At 40.4% G+C, this 24,783-nt stretch overlaps 1 protein-coding gene across 3 annotated transcripts in view; it reads left to right on the top strand.

Moving 5' to 3' along the window:
* The window catches only part of sema6a (sema domain, transmembrane domain (TM), and cytoplasmic domain, (semaphorin) 6A), a 113,791-nt gene that overhangs the window by 26,333 nt on the left and 62,675 nt on the right, over window positions 1–24,783 (top strand). For all 3 annotated transcript variants that reach the window (XM_031305232.2, XM_031305234.2, XM_031305233.2), the window contains exons 2-3: window positions 20,736–20,921; window positions 21,709–21,826. In XM_031305232.2, the coding sequence (XP_031161092.1) occupies window positions 20,822–20,921; window positions 21,709–21,826 (218 nt within the window). In that variant the 5' untranslated portion in view covers window positions 20,736–20,821. The remainder of the gene's footprint in view (window positions 1–20,735; window positions 20,922–21,708; window positions 21,827–24,783) is intronic.

Raw genomic sequence — 24,783 nt, 5'->3', positions numbered from 1 at the left:
TGTATGCAGTTCATAAAAGAAAACATAAATCCAGTGATGTTTAAGCTATCTGCAAAACATACATTGTAGTATTGCTGTTAAAAAAGCATACACAGCTTCAAAGCTTCAGACTCTTGTTTCACGTGTCTTTGTTACACTTGCGCGGAACGGCAACAAGAAAAACAGTTGAAATCACAACTTCATTGAAATCTGTGGATCTGTCTCATGTAGAATTCAGGGCTCTCTTACAGTTTTTCTCGATTGTTTACACACATTTTCTGAAAGCATGCCTCATACTCTCAGAACTCTACACACAAATCAAAAAACACACACACAATGGGCAAAACCCCTCAATTCTCCTGCAAAATGAAACTTTACATTCAAAACAATGTTATTTCTTCTCAAAATGGTATTTTGTTTTCAAATGACACACACAAACCATCATATGAATAGACATTTATAAGAACCAGTTGAACGCTGATGTGCTCAATGTAAAACACTATGATGAATGGAAAACACCATTCATCATAATGACTTACAGACAGTACATACATAAGTGTGTTGTAAAATATTTGAGAATATTGATTTTATACTCAGAACACACAAATACACGGTAACAAATATATTTAATTTTTCCCACAAAAACAATGTACACAGTGTACATCCCAACCAACACAAAGTTGCACATACAGTGGTCTACATACAAAACAACAGAAGAATTTACTGTATACAGTTACAGAAAAAAAAACAAAAAAAACTATGCTGCATCCTCTCTTCTGTTTCGCTCAGGATTTTCTTCATGAAAATTGTGCCAAATGCAGAGAATTGTGTGTAGTGTTTTGAAAGAAGTGTGTTCTAGAACTGCAATTTGAGTGTAAAGCAGGAATTGTGCTTGTAGTTTAGCATAATTGGTTCAGGGGGTTGGTGCATGAGTTACATGTTGTGGTCATTGTGTCTCAAGTACCTGTATTTGTGTGTAAACAATCGAGAAAAACTGTAAAAATAGCATTCAGTGTTGCAAATAAAAGTCTCTGGGTACTCGCCCAGTGATATTCTATTGCTGAAATGTCTGTCATTTCCCAAAGACAATTTTCAGGCTCTGGTTGGGAGGTTAATTATACCTGATCCATCTGAAAAATGTAAGACAGATGTGATTGGTTGAATTCTGATTCACATCTTACAGTAGTTCTATAACACTGTGCAGTATGCTGCACTGCGTGTGCTGCATTTGAGAGACTGTAATATCATTGGAGATAGTGAAATGAACTGTACTGTGTTTTTGAAAGAGATTATATCTTGCGCAGCCTCTAGATTATCCTGTCCATTTGGATTAATGTAATGCACTGTATGCATTTTAATGATGTGGTCACACACACATATAAATATGCTAAAGGAACCGTTCAAATCTACGAGTCCTGTTCTCAAGTGGTCCTCATCCAACCCTACCCTGTCTCCTAGAAATTACATTCATATACTACTAATTTATTTTTTCAGTTATATTTTGTACAGCAAGGTAATTGAAAAGATTATGTTCCCTGGCAACCAAAGTGCTACCTTTACATACTGCGCACAAGTGATCAAGGTTACAAGTAGATATTGTATGCAAGAGCAGTTTTACACAAGAGCAGGTAAACAAATGAAAGTGTAGTTGTCAGTGAACATTTTGCTGATATGTTCGGCATCGACATTTTGTTAATTGGCATACACATTAACAAAGTTTCCTCATTATGTTTATAGAAAACGGTATTATGTTAGTTTCAAAACATATTTTCTAGGAGACAGGGTTGCCTCATCACACCAAAACATGGCTCAGTGTGAATGTGAGTACAATGTTTGACATTTACAGTATTTGCAATGGTGGAAGAAGTGCAAATGAGTGAAACTAGCAATACCACAGTATAGAAATACAATACTAGTATTATCATCAAAATATACTGAAAGTATGTATTATGCAGAATGGCCCATTTCAAAATAATGTATATTATATTATTGTTTTATAAATATTGATACATTAATGTTTACACCACTTTAATGTTGCAGCTGGTAAAGGTGGAGCTAATTTTTTAAACAGTAAACTTTATATCCTGGTGGGTAGCTTGTGAAAATCTAATCTTATCCTAACCTATAATAAATAATGTATTGTATTGTATTTTGAATCTGAATTTGAAAATGTTTTGAAATAAATGTAGTGGAGTAAAAAGTACAATATTTGCTTAATGCTTATATTTGAGTAGAAGTATACAGTAACAGAAAATGGAAATACTGTAAAAATGGAAAAAATTGTACTTGAGTAAATGTCCTTTCCACCACTTTGTATTTGGCTCATGTAATATTAAACTGTGGTTCTCAGTATGATTTTACCTTAGAGTGAACTGTAGTGAGACAAAAAGGTTTACCTAATAAAGGTTTGAATGTTGTAGTTTTTTTACCCCTATAAAACAGTCTTTAAAACCTGTCGCTATTGTCTCTCTCCTCATCGGACCCACCTCTAGTGAGTCAGCTTTGTATCCATGGCATGCTCTGCTGCTATTGCACGAAGGGATTAGCTGCTACTGCCTGTTGGTGTTGTCTTGTCTACCAACCGATCTCATCAGCCAGTCAGCAGACACCATGGAGACAACGGTAGACAAGCAGTCCCGAAGGTCCATTGTACTTCACGCAGGCAGCTTTAACGGCACTTCAGTTGTCAGCTTCAGTCTTTTGACTGATGTAAAAATGGTGTCAAAGGGCAAAGCAGATGTCTGTGTGCTTCTGGAAAACATGTCAGATGAAGGAATACCTTTGTGTTCTGGACTGTTTCTACAGAAATGGTTTAGAATCATTACGATATAAAAATGCAGACGTGTCTTTTTAAATGGTTGTCGCTCGACCCCCCCCCCCTCCCAGTAAAGAACATCCTCACAGGTCTCTACTGTAGGTAACATTTGACACTTAACCAGCTCTAAAATACAGTAATATTAACTGCAGATTAAAAATATTTAGACGTGCAGTGTCTGAAGTTGGACCCCTCTGCCAAATCTACATAAATATCTTCACTAAATCACGTCATAACCATCCGTAGTAATCGCCTCCTAACCTGTCAGCGCGGGATTTTAATTCATCACATTAATATGCCAAAAGAGAATGAATCTCAATAACATTATTTCACAGATGGCTTATCTTTGCAGAATAAAAATGAATATGAAAAATGAAGTCGTCAGTGTAGCACTGAATTTGTTCCTTCAGAAACTGCTGAACTGAAGTGACTACTGATTAACAACCTGGGTTGAGAAAGAAACAAAGATGGTTAATGTTTAGACAGACAGTATATTAAATGTGTTCATTGAATTTAATGTGAATTATGTCTAATATAGTTATTGTCTTCTGGGCTGGTGCAGGTGTATTTTGGGCTACTTGTAAAGTAAAGGACTTGTAGTTGTATTGTTACCATTGAGGACATCATGACAAGTCATGTTCTCATATTGTGTCTAGAAATATGGAGATGTTGATGAGTGTTTTTATACAAAAAGAAACTTCAGTTTAAAAACAATAACTGGACGTTATGGATGTATTAGGATAGGTATTGTATCGTGCTGTGTAAGTTTCTGTGTCAAGTCCAAAAACTCTATTAATTGTGTTGTTAATTATCCTATTGTTGTATTATCCCTATTTTGCAGATTTGGTCACAGAGGTTTAAGGTAAATATAGTAATCTGCAGATCCTCCTTAAATAATAAGACTAGATACTTTAGAGGATCCATACTGCTGGACTTTGTCTATGTGTAATTAAAAAAAACCATATAAGCTTTTGTTTGCATTTACAGTAACAGACTACTTTTGAGTTTTGGTATCAGGGAAAATAAGCCACTTTTGAAGTCCTTAAAAAAACGTATTAAAATACACAAAAAAATGCAACTTTATGATTGCTTGGTTTTTTAAAGTCCCTTTCACATAAGTAGTCTTCTAAATTCTGCAGGAGTTCTCATTAAGTCAGTTTAATCAGGGTATTAAGCCTTAGCATTGTCTGACAAGATAGCTCCTGCATTGTTTTCCGTAAAAAAATTGCATGTCAGTGGAATTAAATGCACAAACAGTTAAATGGTTTAAGTAACCGGATGAGCAATTTGATCCTCTTATGTCTTTAGGGACCCTAACTCTGTCAGTAAAGCACAGATCTCATTGTTGCAGACTGTAAAGTGCCGTCCTGTAGGCTTTCTCTGTTATTGCGTGCACGCGAAGCTGCATGTGTGCATGCGTGCGATGCTGCGGGCCCTGTCCTTGGATTAGAGATGGTGGTGGTGCTGGTAATGGTTTGGATGGGATCATATCTGGGTGGATGAAAGGAGGATTGGATGGATGGATGGATAGATGGAAGGGAGGGGCAGGTTACCCCAGGGACTCATCAGAAGAAGACAGAATGAGGGAAACAAGAAGAAGAAGAAAAAAAGGAGGACATTGCCTATTCTCAGGTTTTCTCTCCAAGGCCAGTGTGACAGCAGCTGAGGCCTGCTTACTGTTGCTGCCTTTTAGCTGAATGGATATTTGAACCCTGAACAACCCTCTCCCTCTGCTCCTCTGTCTTCCTCCCTCCTGCGTTTACTCCTCCTCGCTCCTTCATTCTGTTTCTTCAATTCTATTACGTTGATTTACATTATTCAGACAAACTCATTAATCACATTTTCCCCTGGATGGTATCTGCTTGTCAATCTGAACCCTGGCGAGGGTAAAGGGAGGGAAGTGAAAAAAAGAATGACTGAGGTAGAGAAAAATAAGGTAGACAGATGGATTATGTTCTGCTGGAGGGTCGCTTGGACTAAACAGCCAAACCAGCCCAGTTCACTGTGATTACCCTCATCTTTATAGATATTTTGTCTGCATGAGGAGAGCCAGACTTGTGTTTATCTCAAGAGCCAGATGGACACGAGAGAGATAGAGGAACACAGAGAGGAAGCAAAGGTAAAGCCAGAGACGGGGGCAGGAATGGGAATAGTGAAAGAAACTAAAAACAGAGAGAGAGAGAGAGAGAGAGAGAGAGAGAGAGAGAGAGAGAGAGAGAGTGTCGGGGGAGGCTCCAGCCACAGTCTTTTCAGTCGATGATGATGAATTACTTTGACAGAGACAATCAAGATGAAATGTTAATGCAAGTGTGCCAAAGGATGCAGTCACAGCCAGACTAAGTCTTCCAATGGGGAAATGAGATGGTTAGTTAGAGATCACACACACACACACACACACACACACACACACACACACACACACACACACACACACACACACACACACACACACACACACAGGAAGATGCATTCAAATGCACACATGCTTGCCCTGATATACTGTCCTGCAACAAATCACTGAGGAAATGGAAGTTACATTTGCTGGCTGTTAGCTCACGTATACATCGCCGCAGTGAAGGATGAAATGTATGAAATGCCACTGCTCTCCTGACCTTTGTACACAAAGTAGGAGTGTGTATGTCTGAACAGTGCTTGCTTCTCGAGCTAAGAAGAGATATTCACACAGTGTACCAGAGGCTGCGTGGGCTGCTGGGCTTGCCTACAAATGCATGTTTTCAAATCTCTGGATGTCACAAAACAATTGAAAACTCTTAGGCACTAACATCTTTTGTGTACTCTGTTTCCTTTCATTATCTCTTTCTAACGATGGTAGTTTTGCAGTATCCCAGTGTCAGAAATAATAGCTACATGGTGTCCCATTGCCTGCTGCATCTTCTCAACCAATGAAGACTGGAGATGGGTGTATTTTCCGACTCCTATTTGTTAGCCATGGTGGAATAGCTCTTTGGATGGCAATGGCTGTTTGGTTGGTTTGTCAGACTGAAATATCTCAACAATTACTGGATGGATTTTCACTACATTTTGTACAAACATGTATGTTCCCTGGAGGAATATTCAAAAATGATTTTGAAGATCCTCAGACTTTTCTATGTAGCTCCACCATGAGCTGGACATTTGTAGTTTTGAGTTAGTTGTCTCAAAAACTTTGATGGATTGCCATGCAATTTGGTACAGATATTCAACAAAACAAGCAATCATCAATCATCTATAAAAGAATGCACTGTACTGCAAAATAAAGGTGTACAGACCTGCTGCTGCGGTCATGTATCAATGTCTTCTGGCTCTAAATCATTTAGGTTTAAGAAAGAGTTCTTTTGTCCAAATACCAAAGTGTTTGAGACAGAAAATGGGCCTCCCTCCACGTGATTCATCAAACTTTCCTAAAAAATGGACTGACATGATAAACAGTTATGATAGATGTGTCTGCTTAACCAAAAAAGGCAACTTTCATTACTGTTTTTTTCTCTCTCTTAAGTCTGCTCCTTCTCTAGCACACTTCAGTAACCATTCCCTAACTTTTCTTTAAACTCCCTCTTCAGATCTTTCCACCGTAAGGCTTGCTCACTGTCCCTAGGGTCAGAACCAAACATGCAGAAGCAGCTTTTAGTTTCTATGCACCACAGATCTGGTATATTTCTGAACACCCTGTGCCACAACCCTGTGTTTCATTAAATCAAGGCTTAAAACTTTGCCATTGCTTTCCCTGAGGTCATTTAGATATAGTCATTCCTATTGCTTCTAAAGTCTTTCAAATCTACAGTTTTTTTGTTATTGTTTGTTTTGTTTTTGTTTTTATGATTGTTAATGTTCTGTTTACTTGCTTGTGTTTCTGCCTTTGTGTCTGAATTGTGCTATATAAATAAATTGCCTTGCCTTTCATGAACTGTGAGAGCGTATAATGAAGAGAAGCCGGTTTAAATCGTTTTTATACCTGATGTACTGTACTTTTGTTGTCTGGCAGTCAGTCAGCCAGACAGAACAGGAGACAGACAAAGAGAAAGACAAAGAGGCAGGTAGAAAGGGAAATAGCTAGATTTTTTTCAGGGCTTTGATTGAAAGGAAGCAGCAATCTTGGCATTAGCTTAACATCATGGAGAGTGGGCTTGACAGGCTTTGGTTTCCCTCTGTGTTTCCACTGTGTAAAGCCTGGGAGCTGCAGGTATACGCACACGCCCACCATCTGACCGGCTGACTGTAACACAACACCTGCAAGGGCAAGAACATACAGCCACATGCTGGATTGCGCAACAACCCATCACTGCAGTCTCTTTTCTTCACACTCCATCCTTCATTATCACTCAGACTGAGAACAAGCGGTCAGGGCTGAGGCTCTTGCCACCTTCCGTCTGGCTCCCTTCGCTTTTTATTTTCCCTCCTCTGTCCTTATGCTGATAGGAAGTAGTAAATGCAGATCTTTAGATGTTGCCTGAGTGGGGTAATGGAAGAGATTAGAGGGTTACAAGGTTAAAGATGAAAGCCAGAGGAACTGAGGTTTTTAGCAGAAGCCTTGCGTGTCTTGTTTATTCTCATAAACTCTTTGTCTGCTGGCAAGTTGCTGAAATAAAAAGTTTTTCTAAAAACAAAAAGTAATCAGGATTTGTAAGCGTGAAATGGGATGCTGTTAAAGCTTTTATCACTTGAGAGGAACAACACTTAGTGAGTTATGGTGTGAAAAAGAGAATATAGATAAGAAAGAATAATTGTATCCTCCACCTTCCAGATTGCAAGTTTTCAGCAACTGCAGTGTTATCACAAACAGTAAACATGTTTTCCTGCCAGTTCACAGCTCATTTGCACTCTGGAAATTATACTAATTCCAATGTTCTATTTTCTTTGTTTAACTATTTTGAATGGATTATGATGTATCTGTTGTTTCAGCGTTGTTGGGTAACATCATTACATTGTGTCACAGAATTTAACCTGGTTTTAACATGATAGCAGTTGATTTGAACGTAAATATATGGTTACAAAGGTTTATCCAATGACTGTAGAATTCCCAAAACCTATTCAATTGAGCAAGTATTTCTTGAATTGAAGTTGTAGTACAACATTTCCAAAACATTGGAGCTTGCAGTAGTCTTTTGTTTTCCAGAGACAGCAAAAGTTTTAGTTTTCCGTCTTTTAATTTCTTTGTCCTCTCAGGAGAAGAAGAAAGCAGTAAGCATTAAACACTCCAAACAGAGCCCTTTTATTTGTTGCCTCTTCCTTGAAAGCTAACCTGGCCTGGCCTGGTCCAGCTCAGCTTAGACCCCCATGAGGGAAATTTACAGCCATGATGAATAGCCCTAGCCACTGAATTAATGCAACATTTCCATTAGAAAAATTGCATGACACAGCTGATATAAGAAGTTAGCGATCACAAAGACGCTGTGACACAGCATGGAAAATTACTTATCGGAGAACCGTCATCTGTGCTTTGCTGAAATTTGTGACGGGAGGCAGAGACTGCAATATATAGGCCTACATTTTCCTGTGGAAGGGCAGAGTTGAGCGAGTGAGATGCTGAGAAGGATCTTGTAGCTTGTAAAAGTCTCATCTGACACTTGAAATACATTCCAACACAAATGCCAGTTAGGTTCTACACACAGTATTCCGAAACTTATGATATCAAAATGAGGTGATTTGGATGTAATTTCATACTGTTCTCTACCAGTTAGTACGTGATTTTGAACGCTCTTCTCACTGAAACCATACACTGTAATTACAGCATAATTGCTGTGCATATGAGAAACGTGAGTCTCAAACAGCTGTTAAACAAACACAAGGTCAGGTTCCCTTTGTTTTTGTATGCCTTACCTCCATCTTTCCTAATTTTATTTTCTCTTATAAAACCTCTCTTTGTGTCAAAGAGAGGTCAAAGCCAACTTTCCTCTGTTTCAAAAGACCGCCCTTAAGAAAACAGCAAGTATTTTTAGTTGTCACACGCTGTTACATTTACAATTAACATGTGTACTTTTCGCTCATGCTACCCAACCAGCCAAGCGTTTAAAGTGCTATGGGCACTTGCATTACCCCGACATCACTTACATTAGGCAACAACAGTACGTACAGCAAGAGAATTGTAGTTCTTTTCCCTATGCTGATCACATAATATTTTTTACTCGATTCACTTTTATCCCAAGGCTGTCTTTTACACTCCTGCATAAATGAACTTGTGGTTCTGCAGAGCTGCTTGTCTGTATTGATTTTGTGTTCTCATTATAAAGAATGCACCTCTCTTGTGGCACCAGTATTCATACAGCTCATTACATAAACCTGGCATTCAATGTTTCTTTACTTATGCTTCAGTGCCAGTCATGCAAATGACTTCTTTGACATTAGAAAACATCACGTTCTATTTATAACTTGTTGTTGCATTGTAACTTGTTGGCAAATGAGCTTATACACGACCCAAAGTGCTGTATGCACAGCAGCCATAAACACATCTTGAGTTAACTGAGGTTAACTAATAATCCAGCCCCACGTACATACACACCTAAAGGGATTTAGTTTCCAGGTTCATACTTAATTGTTAATGGATAATTAGCCTACACTACTAAGTAGGCTTTGTAGGTAATGCGTTCAACATCTTGCATATAGATTTTATGGCATGGTCATAAATTGCTTTACTTTTAATAGATGAACTGACTTTTTGGATAACAGTTAGGGAAATACATTTTACTAGAGTTTACTTTAGGATCTAAGACAGGGTACAAGGAAGGATTTCAATGTAACTATTTTCCTTTAAAAATTACCTCAGGCTATCACTAAGTGGGGGTTTGATTGTAGCTAGTTCTTGTCATGTTGTCATGTTGACAGCTAGCTAGCAACAGACATGCTAGTCAACAGCAGTGTGGGTGTAGTGACACAACTAGTCTAATTGCACTGATTGGCTTGGCTCTAATCAAGTTTAGAGACAGAGACATTGGTTTCCTGAGGGATTACATGCTTATATCACTTCTGTTATGTGTCTTTGAAACCATCTTCTTTCTTTTAAATCTCTTCCATCAACTTACTTCTGCTTTTTCCTTCCTCTCATCTCTCGCCATCTTGCAGTGTAATTTATTGGCAGTTAAACCAGCCTTTAAAAGTATTTCCCATGTTGATCACTGTGCTTCTTGTGCTGTGTTACTTCATCTTGTGACATAACGGTAATGGAAATGACAATTACCACTCTGCGGCAGACTGACAACATTTACTTGCAGTAGGCTATGCAACATTGTGTACTACATTTTCTTTTCATACATTTTGTTTTGCACAGTGGCAGGTCTCAATGTTCTGCCCGCTAGAGCATTGTCATCTTGTTCATTAGTTTAGAGCTGGATGCAGGCTACATCACTACTACAATATGGTCCGTGGAGATAACATTTATTCTGTACATTGGCAATACAACGGCTGTTTGTGGTACAATGTGTTGCCAGTCAGTGACTGTGGCCCTGTGCAGCAGCAGCAGTAGGATTGAATGTCCTGGTTTATCGGAGATGATTCATAATGCTATTGGATATGATGCACTAACAGAAAACAAGATACTCTGTTATCAGAATCAGAATATCAAGGGCCACCACAGAACATAATTGTGTTTAGTTTATTTCATCCTCCATTATAAATATATATATTTCCTGTCATAGAGGGAAATGGAGAGAAACGGAGTCTGTGGGATGAGGTTGTATTCCATTCTGAAGATGTATGTGGTGTTTAGTTGCAGGGAGGGCATGGGAACTGAGAGAAGGAGGGAAAGGAAGAGAAAGAGAAAATGTGATGTACAGAAAAGTGAATAAGGAACAGAGACAGACAATAAGACAATAAGACAATAAGAGAGAGAGAGAGAAAGAGAAAGAGAGAGAGACTGAGAAAGTGTGTGCTCGTGGTGCGCTCTGCTCTCCCCTCACCCGTGGTCAGCACATTACCTTAATAGAGATTAGCATCATGCTCAGTCAGATCTGATAGGCCGTTGCTGTGGAACGGAAGGCCAGCTAGCCAGTTATCAGCTAGGACACAGACTCAATCACTTAGCATAATGGAACCTGCATCAAATAAACTGGGATCTCAAAAAGAAAATGCCATTAACAGAGCTGAAATGATTTTCTGTGATGGTGAAACAGCAAATGAAATCATGCTACATTTGCAGGTTTTTTGACTGAAACAGATGCACATGGTATTTTGTGTTATCGAGCAGCATTATTCACGAGGTAACATGGCATTTTTATGGCTTTTACTTTTTTCTTTGGTCACAAGGACGTATAACTGATATGTGTATACTAATGTCTCCAGTAGGCTCCTTTCTGTTTGCAGCATTACATTACTAATCGTGCTGTTACTAAAAATGCATGATTGATGGATTTTTGAAAAGCGGCACAGTGCTCTGCAAAGCTTGCTGAACAGCAGCAGAGTAAGGATTGCATTAGGTACACAATGAGGCACAGATAGAGATTGTATCACACCTTGTAAAACTCTGAAGCACACCTATTATGAAGACGCAGGAGGCTGTGAGATGTGAAAACTGCACCAGATGGATACAATGACAGAAAACCATCACACCTCTTATTCAGTCCCTGCAGGCCACTCGCTTATATCCTGTGTCTGCTTTTCCAGTTTAGGTGCATGGAGAGAAAAAATAACACAACAAAAACAGCTGCATAAGTTGAGTGTCAAAGCATATGCAAAGAAAAGTAGTGTAGTGTGTGTATATATATATATATATATATATATATATATATATAATTATTGGAGGCATTTACACTTTTTTGCTAGATGTCTTGACATTGAGTTGAATTGCTATACAAGGTTAAACGCAGGTGCTAGGTGCTATTTTATTATCAAAGTCTCTGCCTCTGTCCAAGAAGAGGTCATGTCAGTTACAGATGCTGATGATCATATGATTTTCATGCCTTCATATACATGCTGTATTTATTACAACTTTATGGCTACTGAGTCAAGGTTCAGCAACGATAGAAAATTCCATTTATTTCATCCAACTCTCCTTGAGCCTTTTATATACATAGTAAAAACTACTTAGTGAGCTGCAGTTGAATGTTGACTTTAAGACTTTTCTCATTTGCAGTCCAGGTCTGTTGAGGAAAAGGGTTTGTAACTATTAGTAACTCTTGAGCCAGCCAGCTATTGTTTTATTGATTGCGCATCCTCTTTTATTTGTGGGAATACTACCCCAGGAACACAGTGTCCCTGAGCTACTTCTCCCATACTCCTCTAGCAATTGAATGTCTGCTATGACTCAAAGTACTACTTATGCATGAATTGCTGTAAGTCTATCAAGCTTTCCCCTCCTCCCGTCAGCGAGCCAGTTTTTTCTTCCCTTCTCGAAATTACACAAAAAATCATTTTAGGGCTCATGCATTTTGGATTTGGAAATACTTAACCAGAGACCCACAGGAGCAGATTTCTCTGTTATGCTTCTCCCAGCTGATGGCTTAGCTGATGTTTACTGAGGACGAGAGCCTGAGGAGGATGTGCTTAACCCCTTGAAGTCTTATCTGCCGCTAAATTTAGTTCCTCCTGTATTGGACACGCATTTCTAACCATATTGTTACCTGTTTACAACCCCAGGCAGCCTAATTTACAGCATTACTTGACTCACCAACCTTACAGGCTGGGAGTCCCAGGTTTGTATCATGACTAAGCATAGCATGGCATGGTGCAGCATAGCCTGAAGGCACCCCACAGTCGGCCTTCATAAAGTGAGTTTCCAAGTAAAATGTGCATTATGCCGTGTGACAGTTTCAACATCCCCATCACTGCTCCACAGGGTGCTGAGCTTTGTTCATTCCACCAGCTCTCTCTGTGGAGTTAATGTGGCATTTAGCTCAGTGACATTCTGCCTTCTTTTTTTTTTACTGCTATTTTGTCTCTGCTGCACCTCAGGAGAAACACTGTTTCAGTTTGTATCCTCCAGCTCCTTCTGCTCCATTGACCAGGGTCAAACTCTAGAAGAATGAACTTTACGCAAAATGACCAGCTCCTCTATGGATTGACAAAGGTGTGACCTTATGTTACAAGGTAAATAAAGAGAAAAGGGATAGACAGGGTGATGATGTCAAACAATGAGAAAGGCAGACGGTGTACTGTAGCATCAGACCAAAGAGATAATTGGATGAAAAGAGAGAAGGCCATGTGTTACCAAGCATGTCCTTATCAGCAGCAATTTTCTCTTAGCCCACACAGCTTTGAATCAACTGCATCCAGATTGATTAAATTTCCCCGCTTGTATCATGGCGAGTGATGATTGACAGGCCTAGAAAAGGTTCTGATATTTAAATGTAACCTCGTTCCCTTTTTGGGGTCAATCTCTTAAGCACCAGTTGTGTGTGTGATGTGAGTTGGGCTTTGTGTTTGTGTGTGTGGTTGAATGTGTGTCACCGAGTGGGGGCTTGTTTTGATTCATAAATGCTTTTTCACAGACAAATCAAAGGAGCACTTTTTCTTCTTTGTTGCAATTCTCGAGGAGATTAAGAGAAGTGAAAAGAGAATTAGGAGGATGAAGAGAGTGAAGAACGGGAGTAATGGCGGTGATACCATAACGGACATTTTCATGAAGTCTTAAAGAGGTAGTGAGGGAACATAGAGCACAAATGGCTTGACCTGATCCTGGCGCCAGATGGAAAGTTAAAGGATCACCAAAGTGATTACAAATCATCCTGAGGGGAGCATGAATGTCTGTACCAAATTGTATGGCAATCCATTCAGCAGTTGTTGAAACATGCCACTAAAAACAACAATTTCAACTTTATTTTGGTTCTATTAGAAAGGTCAGGGTTAACCAAAGACAGTAGGGTTCATCCTCTAGGGACCATAAATCTCTATCGTGTTCAAAATAGTGGCACTACCGACTGACTGACCAACATTGCCTCTCCTAGAGCTACAGCGCTTGCATGGCTAAAAAGAGCGGAAAAGAGAGGGTGAGACACCCACAGAGTCAAGCAGAAAAGCTTTAAGAGACAGTACCGTCTCGTATTCCGGAACATTCTGTAGGTATAACTGTATTATATTTTCACTTTATTCTTTGCTTCGTGTGTTGAGTGCTTACTGGTCAGGTTTAAGGCTAATCTAACTCCATGTAACATATTTTTGTCTAGTGCTAAACCTTTTAGCTGTTAGAGTTTCTCCAGAGTTTTGGGAGTTCATCGCTGCCCATGCAGCCTAACAAGTTTTTGACCTACTTTTAAAAACAATGTAGTGAGTCGTAGGTAGTTATCTCCTCTCATCTTTCTCCTTGGTTGATTTCTGCTGGTGGCAGGGTTGGTGTGATGTCAGTTTACTTTGGATCATTCTCAGACAGAGAACACCCATGAACCTCTCCTCCTCTTCCCTTTTCTGCTTTGCTATCTTTTCCTTTCCATTCAGTTCCTTTCCTTTCCTCTTCCCTCAAATTTCCCGTCTTTTCTTTTCTTTTCATTTCCTTTCCTCTCCTTGTACATTTGACTTTTTATTCTCCGTATTTCTAAATATATGGTAATTTGCTACAAAGAGTGTCCTCAATACATCCAGAAAAAGGATATCCATTGCTTTGCGACAGATAATTGTTTTCAGTGATTAAGAAGCACAGAGGCATGTCCAGGCCTAATGGCTTTTAGATCACAGAGGCAGAGTTATAAAGATAGCAGCTTATCTCTAGTCACTAAATCTCTTTGTTAGGTTGCTGTTCTTCTAAGTTGGCACTTTGCCTCTGTTCACTCGCTGTTCTTCTGTCCCTCGTTCCCTCTCGTCTTTTTGAGTCGTCTTTGGCCCGCTTCCAGAATCAATCCGTCACCTCTTTAAAGGGAGACGTTCTTGCATTCGGGCTTCTTTTCAATGAAGGGGCTACAGCTACAGGGTGCCTGATTCATGTCCATTTCATTGTCTTTTAATAATCAAACCATGATGGAGTACCTCCATACAGATATTCATTTAAATGCAACATCTAAGAGACGAAAGATGGGGGAAGAAAAGGAAAACACTAGTACGCTTATTGATAGCTCAAGGACTGCTTGTGGGAGTGTGCATGTGAGTGTGTCTGTATTTGTTTGCTTACATTGGATGCTAGTTTGGCTCTTGTTCTCAAAAAAGACAGGCGGGTTCCTCCCTCTTGCTCCCACTCCATTACCTCCTCTTATCATGGCCCCCTGGGTTCAAGCAGACAGCTCCTCCTGTCTTTTCTCTCTGATTTATCAGGCCAGGGCTGACAAGTGTAAACACCTGCCAGAGGATCCTCCCCATTTGGGAGCCTTAGGTGGTTGGATGTGTTCCATTTTTGTTATCCCATAAATGGATCAATGCATTATTCTTACCTGGCTGTCTTTCTAACCGTCTCTGCACTCTTTTACTTTTACACCTCACCCAAAACACTATTACCTCCAGCCTGCCTGTGGACAGGTGTTACTATGGACGGTGGTCTGACTCTCTGTTAGTTTGAGCAATATGGTATTTATGTGGGTTGTAAAAGTGTACACTTTTAGTGTGGTCTGGTGTTGCGGGTGTTGTGTTCACACCCGTGTGTAAGGTCTGTTTTTGCTCTGCAATGCTGTGAGATTGTCACACAGCAGAAACCTCTAACGTTGCTTGCATTCCCCCGCTGTTATTCATTCTGTAAAACACTTTGGCTTTTATTCAGTTCCAGCAATCATGAAAAGGACCTGGAAAAGCAACACATAGGCTTACTACTCTTCTCTCTCTCAAAATGCTTTTTACTAATTTTATTTATGTTTAAAGGGTTGGTCTCTCACTGAGTTTTCTTGAGCATCCACCCAACACAATGCTGATGACTCGAATTGCTCACAGGATTACAAAAAATTACTTCAAAAAAAACATCCAGAAACATGTTGTGAACTGTTCTTTTTGGAACTACTTTCTACCAAAGAAATAGTTGGTTTGACAGTGTTTCCTCATAATTTTGTTCCACCAAGACATTTATTACTACACAAAATTCCTGAACCTATGCAAAACACAATCACTCTTTATGCTCTGCTTGTGTAGCCTTTAAGAAAGTTCCAATCTGGCCACAATTACAGACACGTAACAGCGCGTTGCCAGTAAGCTATCGCTCTCTTTGACATTCCTGTCATCTGCAAACCCTCCGGCACCAATCTGCGGACATTACCCTGACTGCCAAATATAAACACAAGCAGGCTGCGCTCGTATCAAAGCTGTCAGACAGCATTTATAAGAAGCTACTACTACCTTCACGTTGAATACTTCCTCCAAACTATGATCAAAAACTCAAATGCAAAAAGTCTAATTTATTTTATTCTCAATATGATCATGACATGCTCTGAAAACATCATGTCCACTAATGCACAATTTGATGATGTGAGACGCAAAAAAACAATGTCTGTCCTTAACCAAAGTTCAACTATTCCATTCAGCTGTGCTATGTAAAGCCACTTACTGTATATAGATAGCAGCTATTCAGAGTCAAGTCAAGTCAAGTGGGTTTTATTGTCATTTCAACCATATACACTGTATAGAGTGAGACAAAACAACGTTTCACCATGGATCAAGTGGTGTTACACGCTGAGCACGCTGTTACATTTAAAATATATAAAAACGACATTTGAGTGAGTATAGATTATACGTAATGTGTAATTACTACTTAAAGTAGAGCATTTAAGACAGACAAGGGACAGGACAGACAGCAAAAGACAGGGCATAAGTAGACTTGTAACAGAGCACTGATTGTTATAAGTTAGGTTCACTGTGAGGTGGACATAAAATATATAGAATTTAGCAGCAGAAAAAAAGTGCCGGAGTGCATTTCAGTTCAGTGTGAAAAATGTGCATCGTGTTTTGTTGTTCAACAGTCTGACTGCTTGAGGGAAGAAGCTCTTCCCTATTCTGGAGGTGCAGGCAGTTATACTGTGGTACCTTCTACCTGATGGCAGTAAGGAGAAGCTGTATGTGACAAGTACAGACTGATGGACATGAAGCAGGCGGTACGGAACATGAACAAATATAAACAAACAAAAAAAGTCCTCCAAGTTGTTTGTAATTCATTCAATTACCATTTGAAAAAATAAATAGTTATCTGATCTTATGATTAAGGTTTGGTTAGGTTAAGACAAAAAAAAAAAAAAACTTGGTTAGGGTTAAGGAAAAAACATCTGTCTCTCGTGTTAAAGTCTTTTTGTTGACGCATCCATCCACCCCGAGCACCTTCCTATGCGGTCTTTGTGGCTCTGTAACAACGTCACGCCACTTCCTCCTTTCCGCCTGACATACAAAGCTGTTAGAGGGCTTTGTCACTTGAGCATAAACATGTGTTGTTTTTGGGGCATTTGCTTAAACAACTGATTCTGTCGCTTTTCTTGGAAGCATCAGTCTATCATCAACAGGTCTGCTCTGATGTAAATAAATTGCAGTCGCTCACTTCATTGCGCGCCCTGATGGCTTGCACAGTGGGGGCCATCAGGAAATGAAAGGCTGGGACCTTCTTAAGATTAACTTGTTGTGTGTGTGTGTGTGTGTGTGTGTGTGTGTGTGTGTGTGTGTGTGTGTGTGTGTGCGTGCGTGCGTGGGTGCGTGTGTGCATGTGTGCGTGCATGCATACGCGCGTGTGCGTGCATGTGTGTGAATGTTTGTGTGCATGTGTATGTTGGGAAACTCTGCTCAACGTGGCTTGATAATGTGTGTCTGAAGCCGTGTTTTTGTGTTCGTTCGCACGCTTAACTAGACAAACTAAATGTCGGTAACATTTCCTTCCTCTTCCTCACCTGAAGTCCACAGTTGCTGACCTTGTTGCTCTAATAAATGTGTGTTATTTTGTGTATGTTTAAGCTCCCAGCACCCATAGCTAACATGTTGATGCTACAGCAGTAATAACATCATTAGGCCTGAAAATGTGTTTATTGTTAAAGCTAATGCAGTTTTGGGCGATTGCCCCCATGGGGCTGCTCCGTCTGGGTAGAGAAATTGGCTAAGTGACTGTCTGTCTGTCTGTGTGTGTACTTGATTGATTGTCTGCTTTGAGTTGTATGGATTGTTTATTGCTAATATAGTTTGACTTTATGTGTGTTTTCTTCATGTTTTTTTCTGGTCTTAGCTGTGTGCATTTGCTTTTTGCAAGGCTACAAGGTGACTGAGGAGTATGTATGTGTGTGTGAGTGAGAGTGTGCGTGTGTGTATAGTTATTCATAAAATGACGTGGGTATGTAGAGGGATTCTGGGGGGTCCTTGTGCTTTTATTACCTGCTGGTGGCCTCCTGCCAGCATCCAGCTTGATTAACTCTACCCTTTTTGCTGTGAACACCAACACACACACACACACACACACACACACACACACACACACACACACACACACACACACACACACAACCAGCTACTTTATCACTGAGAGTGTGCGGGAGGTGTAAGGGAATAGCAGCTAAGGTTTTCAAAAATGTTATCTATTAAAAGCCCGAGGAGGAGGCACAGAGCTCCACTGTTACTCTTTATGTCTTCTCTTTGGTTGCTTTTTATAAGGAGAGCTTTTACAAGAGAAAGAAATCCACACACACTTCCACCTGCACAAGTGTGGTGTGTGTGTGTGTGCGTGTGTGTGTGTGTGTGTGTGTGTGTTTGAACATACAGTCTGCAGTGCTGTACAAAAAGTAGCATTTTAGATCAGGATTCAACACACAAGGAAGCAATTTGCTTTTCCACAAAAAGAGCCTAATTCACTAAAGACTGACTCTGTCTCGCTCCCTCCTGTTACCCATGTGTGGCAGCTGGTAACAAAATGGCCACTGGAAGACTTAGGGGTTTCACTTAAGTAATTTTGTGCTCAATTTATTTTGTGTATTACAAGAGGCAGTGTGAGATGGTTTGGCTAAGAGTTTTTAGCGTTCTATTACACCACATTGATATAGATGGAGGATGTGCCTCACCTGCAGCAGCATTCTCAGCATGTGCAAAATAAATGTCTGGAGTAACAGTAATCCCTATGAGATGCATTTCAATGATACTACAGCATCTACATTTCACTATTATAGTTTTTGATGCTGACATAAACACGTCCTGTCTTAAATATTCACATTTTAGACTCTAGTACAGAGCCGGATCACATTTTTACGGATAGGTTTTCTGGCTCAGTGCAACCTCTCTCCGTCATTCACTGTGTTAGCTCCCTCAGGGCTAACCTCTCTGCCTCATGCCACTTCCTGCTCATCAATCAGTCAATTACTGGAGGACTTCCGGGTCAAGGTTCAGGAGAAAAACACATTTCAGTCCTCCGCAGAGGTTTACCTTACTGCATAAAGAAAAGAAAAAGCCAATTGTTATTTCTAATATGTAGAAAGTTGGAATACACAGCCCAAGTGTCACTCGGTCAACCTTCGCTGCATGATAAAGGTGAGGGTGAGGGGAAATCCATTTTAGTTTTTTTCTCTTTACAAAATATAGAGTGCGGTACAAAAAATAAAACAGTGTAAGAATAAGAGGAGTAGGCCAAGGAGTGAGGAAGGAGGGAGGAGAACAGAGCGGCTTGTGAGATTGAGGTTGTATCCAGGCTTTAGTATTGGTATTCTCCTCAGTGTTAAAGTGATTCTCCCAGTGAATAGTGTTTTCATTCCTCTCCTGAATGAGATTCACAGGAGCATGGAGAGAGAGAGAGAGAGAGAGAGAGAGAGAGAGAGAGAGAGAGAGAGAGAGAGAGATGACAAAGAAAAGAGAAAGTAATTCCCCCTCTCTCTCCCTTTTCCTTTCTCCCCCCTGTTCGTTCCCCCCTTGGACATACAATAGCGAAAGAAAATACAGCGTGGGATAAACAACTTTTATCAGACTAAAGCATATGAAATTGACAATTTTATTCAATTCTTCATCCCCAGAAGCATCCCTTGCTCTGTCTACCCTGCAACATCCCTGCAGCTTCAGCTGAGAAAAAAAAGGAAGAACGTGCTTTATGCAAATTAAATGCTTTATTCTTGATTAGATTACAGACGCAATAATTGTCTTGGATGATTTATGGGTGTAATTTGTTGCCACAGCTCAGTTGCCATGGTTTGTGTAATGAAGACATTCGATCAACACAGTTTAGGGCATCTCCTATAAAATCCACTTCAGTTGGCTCATGTACATTACTTAAAAAATAGCTTGTTGAGGACATGTGTTTTATTTAATGTAAAGGTTAATAATCAAGAAAAAAACATCCAGGTAATTCTCTTCCAGGAAACGGGCAGTTGTTATTGCTTATTGAGTGAGAATAGAGAGTCAACAGTTGGCGTTAAAGGTAGAGACCAAGTGCAATGAGAAATGAGTTGAAGAGAAAAGAAAGGAAAGTACAAGCCTGTAGGTGGTTCTTAAACCAATGCTGTGGTAAATTGGAAAGTTTAATAGCCATACTGATGCACCTACTGTATTTCGCCGCGGTAGTCATCGGCTTTTAGGATTTAGGATGTGGGATTGCTACCCTTGTAGGAGACTGACAAGTGGGAAATTAGGTACTTGCCACATCATCCAGCCCCATCTCCAGGTACTGCTGATACTATACAGCAGGCTAATCTCAACAAGAGCTCTCCCACTTTACTAAGACCCTGTCACACACAGGGAGAGAGAGGAAGAGAGATCCTCTCTGCCTGACTTCGATCTATGATGCATATTACCACCCTAATCCAATTAATTTTGTTTTGCTTGCAACGCAGCTCACTTGAGTCATCGAAAATGCACAAATAAATATATCTCTGACAGATTGCAACAGGCCGTGCAAAATGCACAAACAGCTAATTCAGGTGGACTTGAATTTGTATGGCTAACTCCTTTCTTTTTCTGCCCCTCCTCGCTCCCCCTGGTTTCTGCGTTTCTTTGTATGAAACAAAGAAACGCAGAAACCGCAGAGGGAAAGTAATTGAGGAGGCAGTCAGGTGAAAACAGATTTGTTTAACAAACTTAGTTTTTTTTCTGTCTTTTTTTCTTCATGCCTTCCCCAATCTTTTTTCCTTCATCCCTCTCTATCTCCTCCTTCTCCTCCTCTGTGCAGGTTGAAGTAACTCTGTAGCAGAGGACCACCAGCAGCAGCAGCAGCAGCAGCAGCACAGCAGCAGCAGCAGCAGTGTTGGTGCGATCATGAGGTCAGAGGCCTTGTTACTCTACTTCACGCTACTGCAAATAGCCGGGGCGGGCTTCCCCGAAGACAGTGAGCCTATTAGCATCTCACACGGCAACTGTAAGTATATCTTTCTTTCTTTCTTTCTTCTTGCACACTGTCCCTCCTGTCATTACAAGTCCTCCTTTGCTCTCTCCCTGCACTCTTTTTCCTCTCCTCTTTATATTCCTCTTCACAAATCCCCCTCATCGGTATCTCTCTCACTTGTTCTATCCTTTTGCTCCTTCACATCCCTCTCAACCCTTGCTTCCTCTGCAACCCCCACCTCCCCCTACACGGATGTATTTCGGAAGCATGGAGTGTAATTTGCCACCCAAGGATAGGCCCTCTACACACACTAAAATGAAGGACTTAAAGCAGCATTTGAAACGGAGCCCACCCCACATCAAAGGATAATCCGCTATTTTTCTGTTGGGCTTCTAATGCTGTGTGTGATAGTGTAAATGCTGTTGCAGGCTACAAATATACAGTCAGCCCTCTGTCCTGCCTTGTCCTACTCTCTCTTGGCCTAATGCTGTACTTAACACTGCTGGCCAGGAGAGCTGAGAGTGAAGCCAGCTAGCCTCACATAGACCTGCTCCTCGATCAGAATGGTTGTTCAAACCAAGCGCTTTCATCCAAAGCCACTAACAATAGAATGATTGCATGGTACAGTGCAGCACAGTTTTAGCCTGCAATGTATGGCCACAGGAGGAGCTCAGCCAGCAACTGTGGTGGCGTATTCTCATCCAGCTAAGACACATTTGACCTAAAGCCCATGAGACATTTTGACAAAGTGTTGTTATTACGATTACTGGTGATATAAATGTAACACATGCAGGGATTCATTTTCGTCCTCTCCTTGCAGACACAAAACAGTACCCAGTGTTTGTAGGCCACAAACCTGGCAGGAACAACACGCAGCGGCACAAACTGGACATCCAGCTCATCATGATCATGAACAAGACGTTATACATCGCTGCCAGGTGGGTGAATATAGCTTATGATTAAACTGAGCAAGTGTGGTTCCACCAGGATTATTGAATCCTCCATCATCCCCTCTCATATTACGGATGCTGATTAAAATTTCAGCTATGAATGATTCTCATCAATTGTTGGCAGTTTAGTATTGTGATATATATATGTGATCATGTTTTAACGTACATACGTACACTATGTTGTTTTCTATTTTCCTTGCCGTCTGCCGAAACCCCTTTTACCTCATATGATGTCGCTGCAGACTTGTTGTACACACAGGCAAACGTACAAATTCACACTAACACACACGCACACACACACACACACATACACACACACACACACACACACACACACACACACACACACACACACACACACACAGTAAATAGTGACATGACATGGCTTGCAATGGCTACAGCTGTATACACACACACACACACACACACACACACACACACACACACACACACACATATATTCATGCACACACCATGGCACACACTCACGTACACAGAGTACTTGTACTTACTGTAAGATTTCACATTAAAACCACTGATGAATTAAACACTAATCTCAAAGAAAAGACTATTTGATATAATCCACATTTAGGGTCTAAATGCACCATCTAGACAGCCTTAATGCATATTCTGTGTTGTCGAACAGTAATACAGGACTAATACAGAAGTTTTGACTCTTTATTTGTTGGCAGCATAGTTGCCCTCACAAATCGATTCTGAAAAACTCTTTGTTTCTCAGTCTGGCTGTTTTTTTCCCTTGCCTGTCACCTGCCTTTATTGCTTTCTGTCTATCCGTCAATGTGTTTTTCCCCTGCACATCTTTAATTTTGTGTGACTCATCTTTCAGAGATAATATAGCTCAATTACACCATCTGGAGACATGGAGTAAACCGATATTGATTTTGTCTTCCCTCCTGTCATTATTATTTTAGAAATGTTCATGTTGCTTTAGCTCATGGCAAAGTGACCGATCTGTAAAAACATTCATGTCCAAAGCATCAACAGGCAGGTTTTACTTTCAATGCAGTCTTGAATATGCAGTATAACGTTACAACCGCATTGAAACTGTCTTAATAAAATGAATCCTTATCTGTTTGTTCTGTGCCGTCCATGGCTAATTGACTGGCAGGCTTGATTGGATACTGTTAAAAGCCACAATAGGGGGCTTTCTTTGTTTTCCTCCCAAGCATGTCAAATTAAGTGGCGGAGGGAGGCTGCTGCTTTAAGTGGCAGAGCTTTTTAACATATCTGTGGTCATTAAGAGGAGGTGTGTGGAGAGTGGAAAAGGAAACTGTGTGTGTGTGTGTGTGTTGTGTGAGACGCCAGAGACTTTGGTCTGCCTGTCTCCCACCTGCTCCTGCACATGGGGTGTCAGGGGCCTGAGGCGTAGGGGAGGGAAATGAGACAGAGGGTTTATTGGAGGGGTGTGTTCGTTAAAGTGTGTGTGTGTGTGTGTGTGTGTGTGTGTGTGTGTGTGTGTGTGTGTGTGTGTGTAATTGAGAGAGAGAGTGGGTGTGTGTTGCCCAGCTTAGTATGCCGACCAGTTGTCGCATGGATTTAAAAATTATTTCTTGAGTGTGATATATGGCCGTATGTGTGCACATGGAGGTACTTTTGGGATGGCGAACATGTGTTGGTGTGCCTGTTGGTGTACAGCCTGTGATTGTGTCTGCAGTGAGTTGTGCATGTGTTTGTGTGTGCCTGTACGAGGTCACCTGCTGCGTTGGTCCCACACTTGCATACTTGCTTAAAGCAGACGGGAATTCTGACACATGGCCCAAAGTATGTGACCCCTGAATAACTGGAATGGCTGCCTCAGATTAGACCGAGTCGGATGACCGCCATTGATCCTGACACAGAGATTCAATAACATGGACACACAAATGACGGCCAGTGCACAAAAATCCATCGTCACTAACAGGATATCAATAAAGTAAAAGTTGAATGACAAACTGTTTAAGGCAAACAGTGGAGACAATCACCACTTCAGAAATCAATGTGAAAACGAGCCAATAGTGAAACCACCAAGTCTCGAGCTACGAAACAACGAACAATGCTGCATGGGAACTATAAATCAATAGTTGCTTTTATGATGGTTGTCCAGTCAAATGACTTGTTTATTCTATGGCCAGCATCACACAGCTTTGCCATCATGCCTCTAGACCAGTGGGCCTCAGTTCTTGGTGCGCAGCAGCTTGCAGATGGCTACTGTGAACGCAGTCCAAAGCTCAACACTGTTTCAGGCTGTTTTTTTGAATGGCTGCTCAGTGTATTAAATGCTTTTGGCTCCTGTTTGGGCACTGGCAATAAAATCACAAGATTCTTAAGCTGTGAGATGCATATAAACATAGCAACTGATGAAATTGTAAATAGACAAAAGTGGCTTAATCCATAGAGGGAAAGAGGCAAGTCTTTGGCAATGGAGGAACTCAGCAACAAGATGCTCTTTTGCAGTCCTGTGTTCAACCATTATATGTGGGCAGTTATTGAAAAGATTGGCCTCAGTTGATGAGGTCATGGCTTTTCCAATATGTGTAAAATATCATTAGCCCTCTTAGACTACACACACATATATATATATATATATATATATATATATATATATATATATATATATATATATATATATATATATATATATATATATATATATATATATATATATTGGAAGTTGATTATGAATTCAGTACATGAATAGTTTAGTCCCTTAATATTCTGAATCTTATTCCATGACTCAGTTTCCATCATGTGCATAATCCAGAGGAACAGTACTGCCTGATAAGATATCAGATATCTTCTTTTCATATGCAGGCTATCAAAAAGCCTCTTGTTTGTGCAGTTTTAAATAGACAGGCAGTATAGTGTTGATTTCTTTCACTTCACCTCAAATATATGCTCTTAGAAAGAGGGATGCATAACAAGTCCCTCTTTAAATCACTCGCTGT

This window comes from Sander lucioperca, chromosome 2 (genome assembly GCF_008315115.2).
Source record: "Sander lucioperca isolate FBNREF2018 chromosome 2, SLUC_FBN_1.2, whole genome shotgun sequence".
Lineage (NCBI taxonomy): Eukaryota > Metazoa > Chordata > Actinopteri > Perciformes > Percidae > Sander > Sander lucioperca.
The sequence above is the reverse complement of the archived record's forward strand: the minus strand, read 5'-3'. Positions and strand labels throughout refer to the sequence as shown.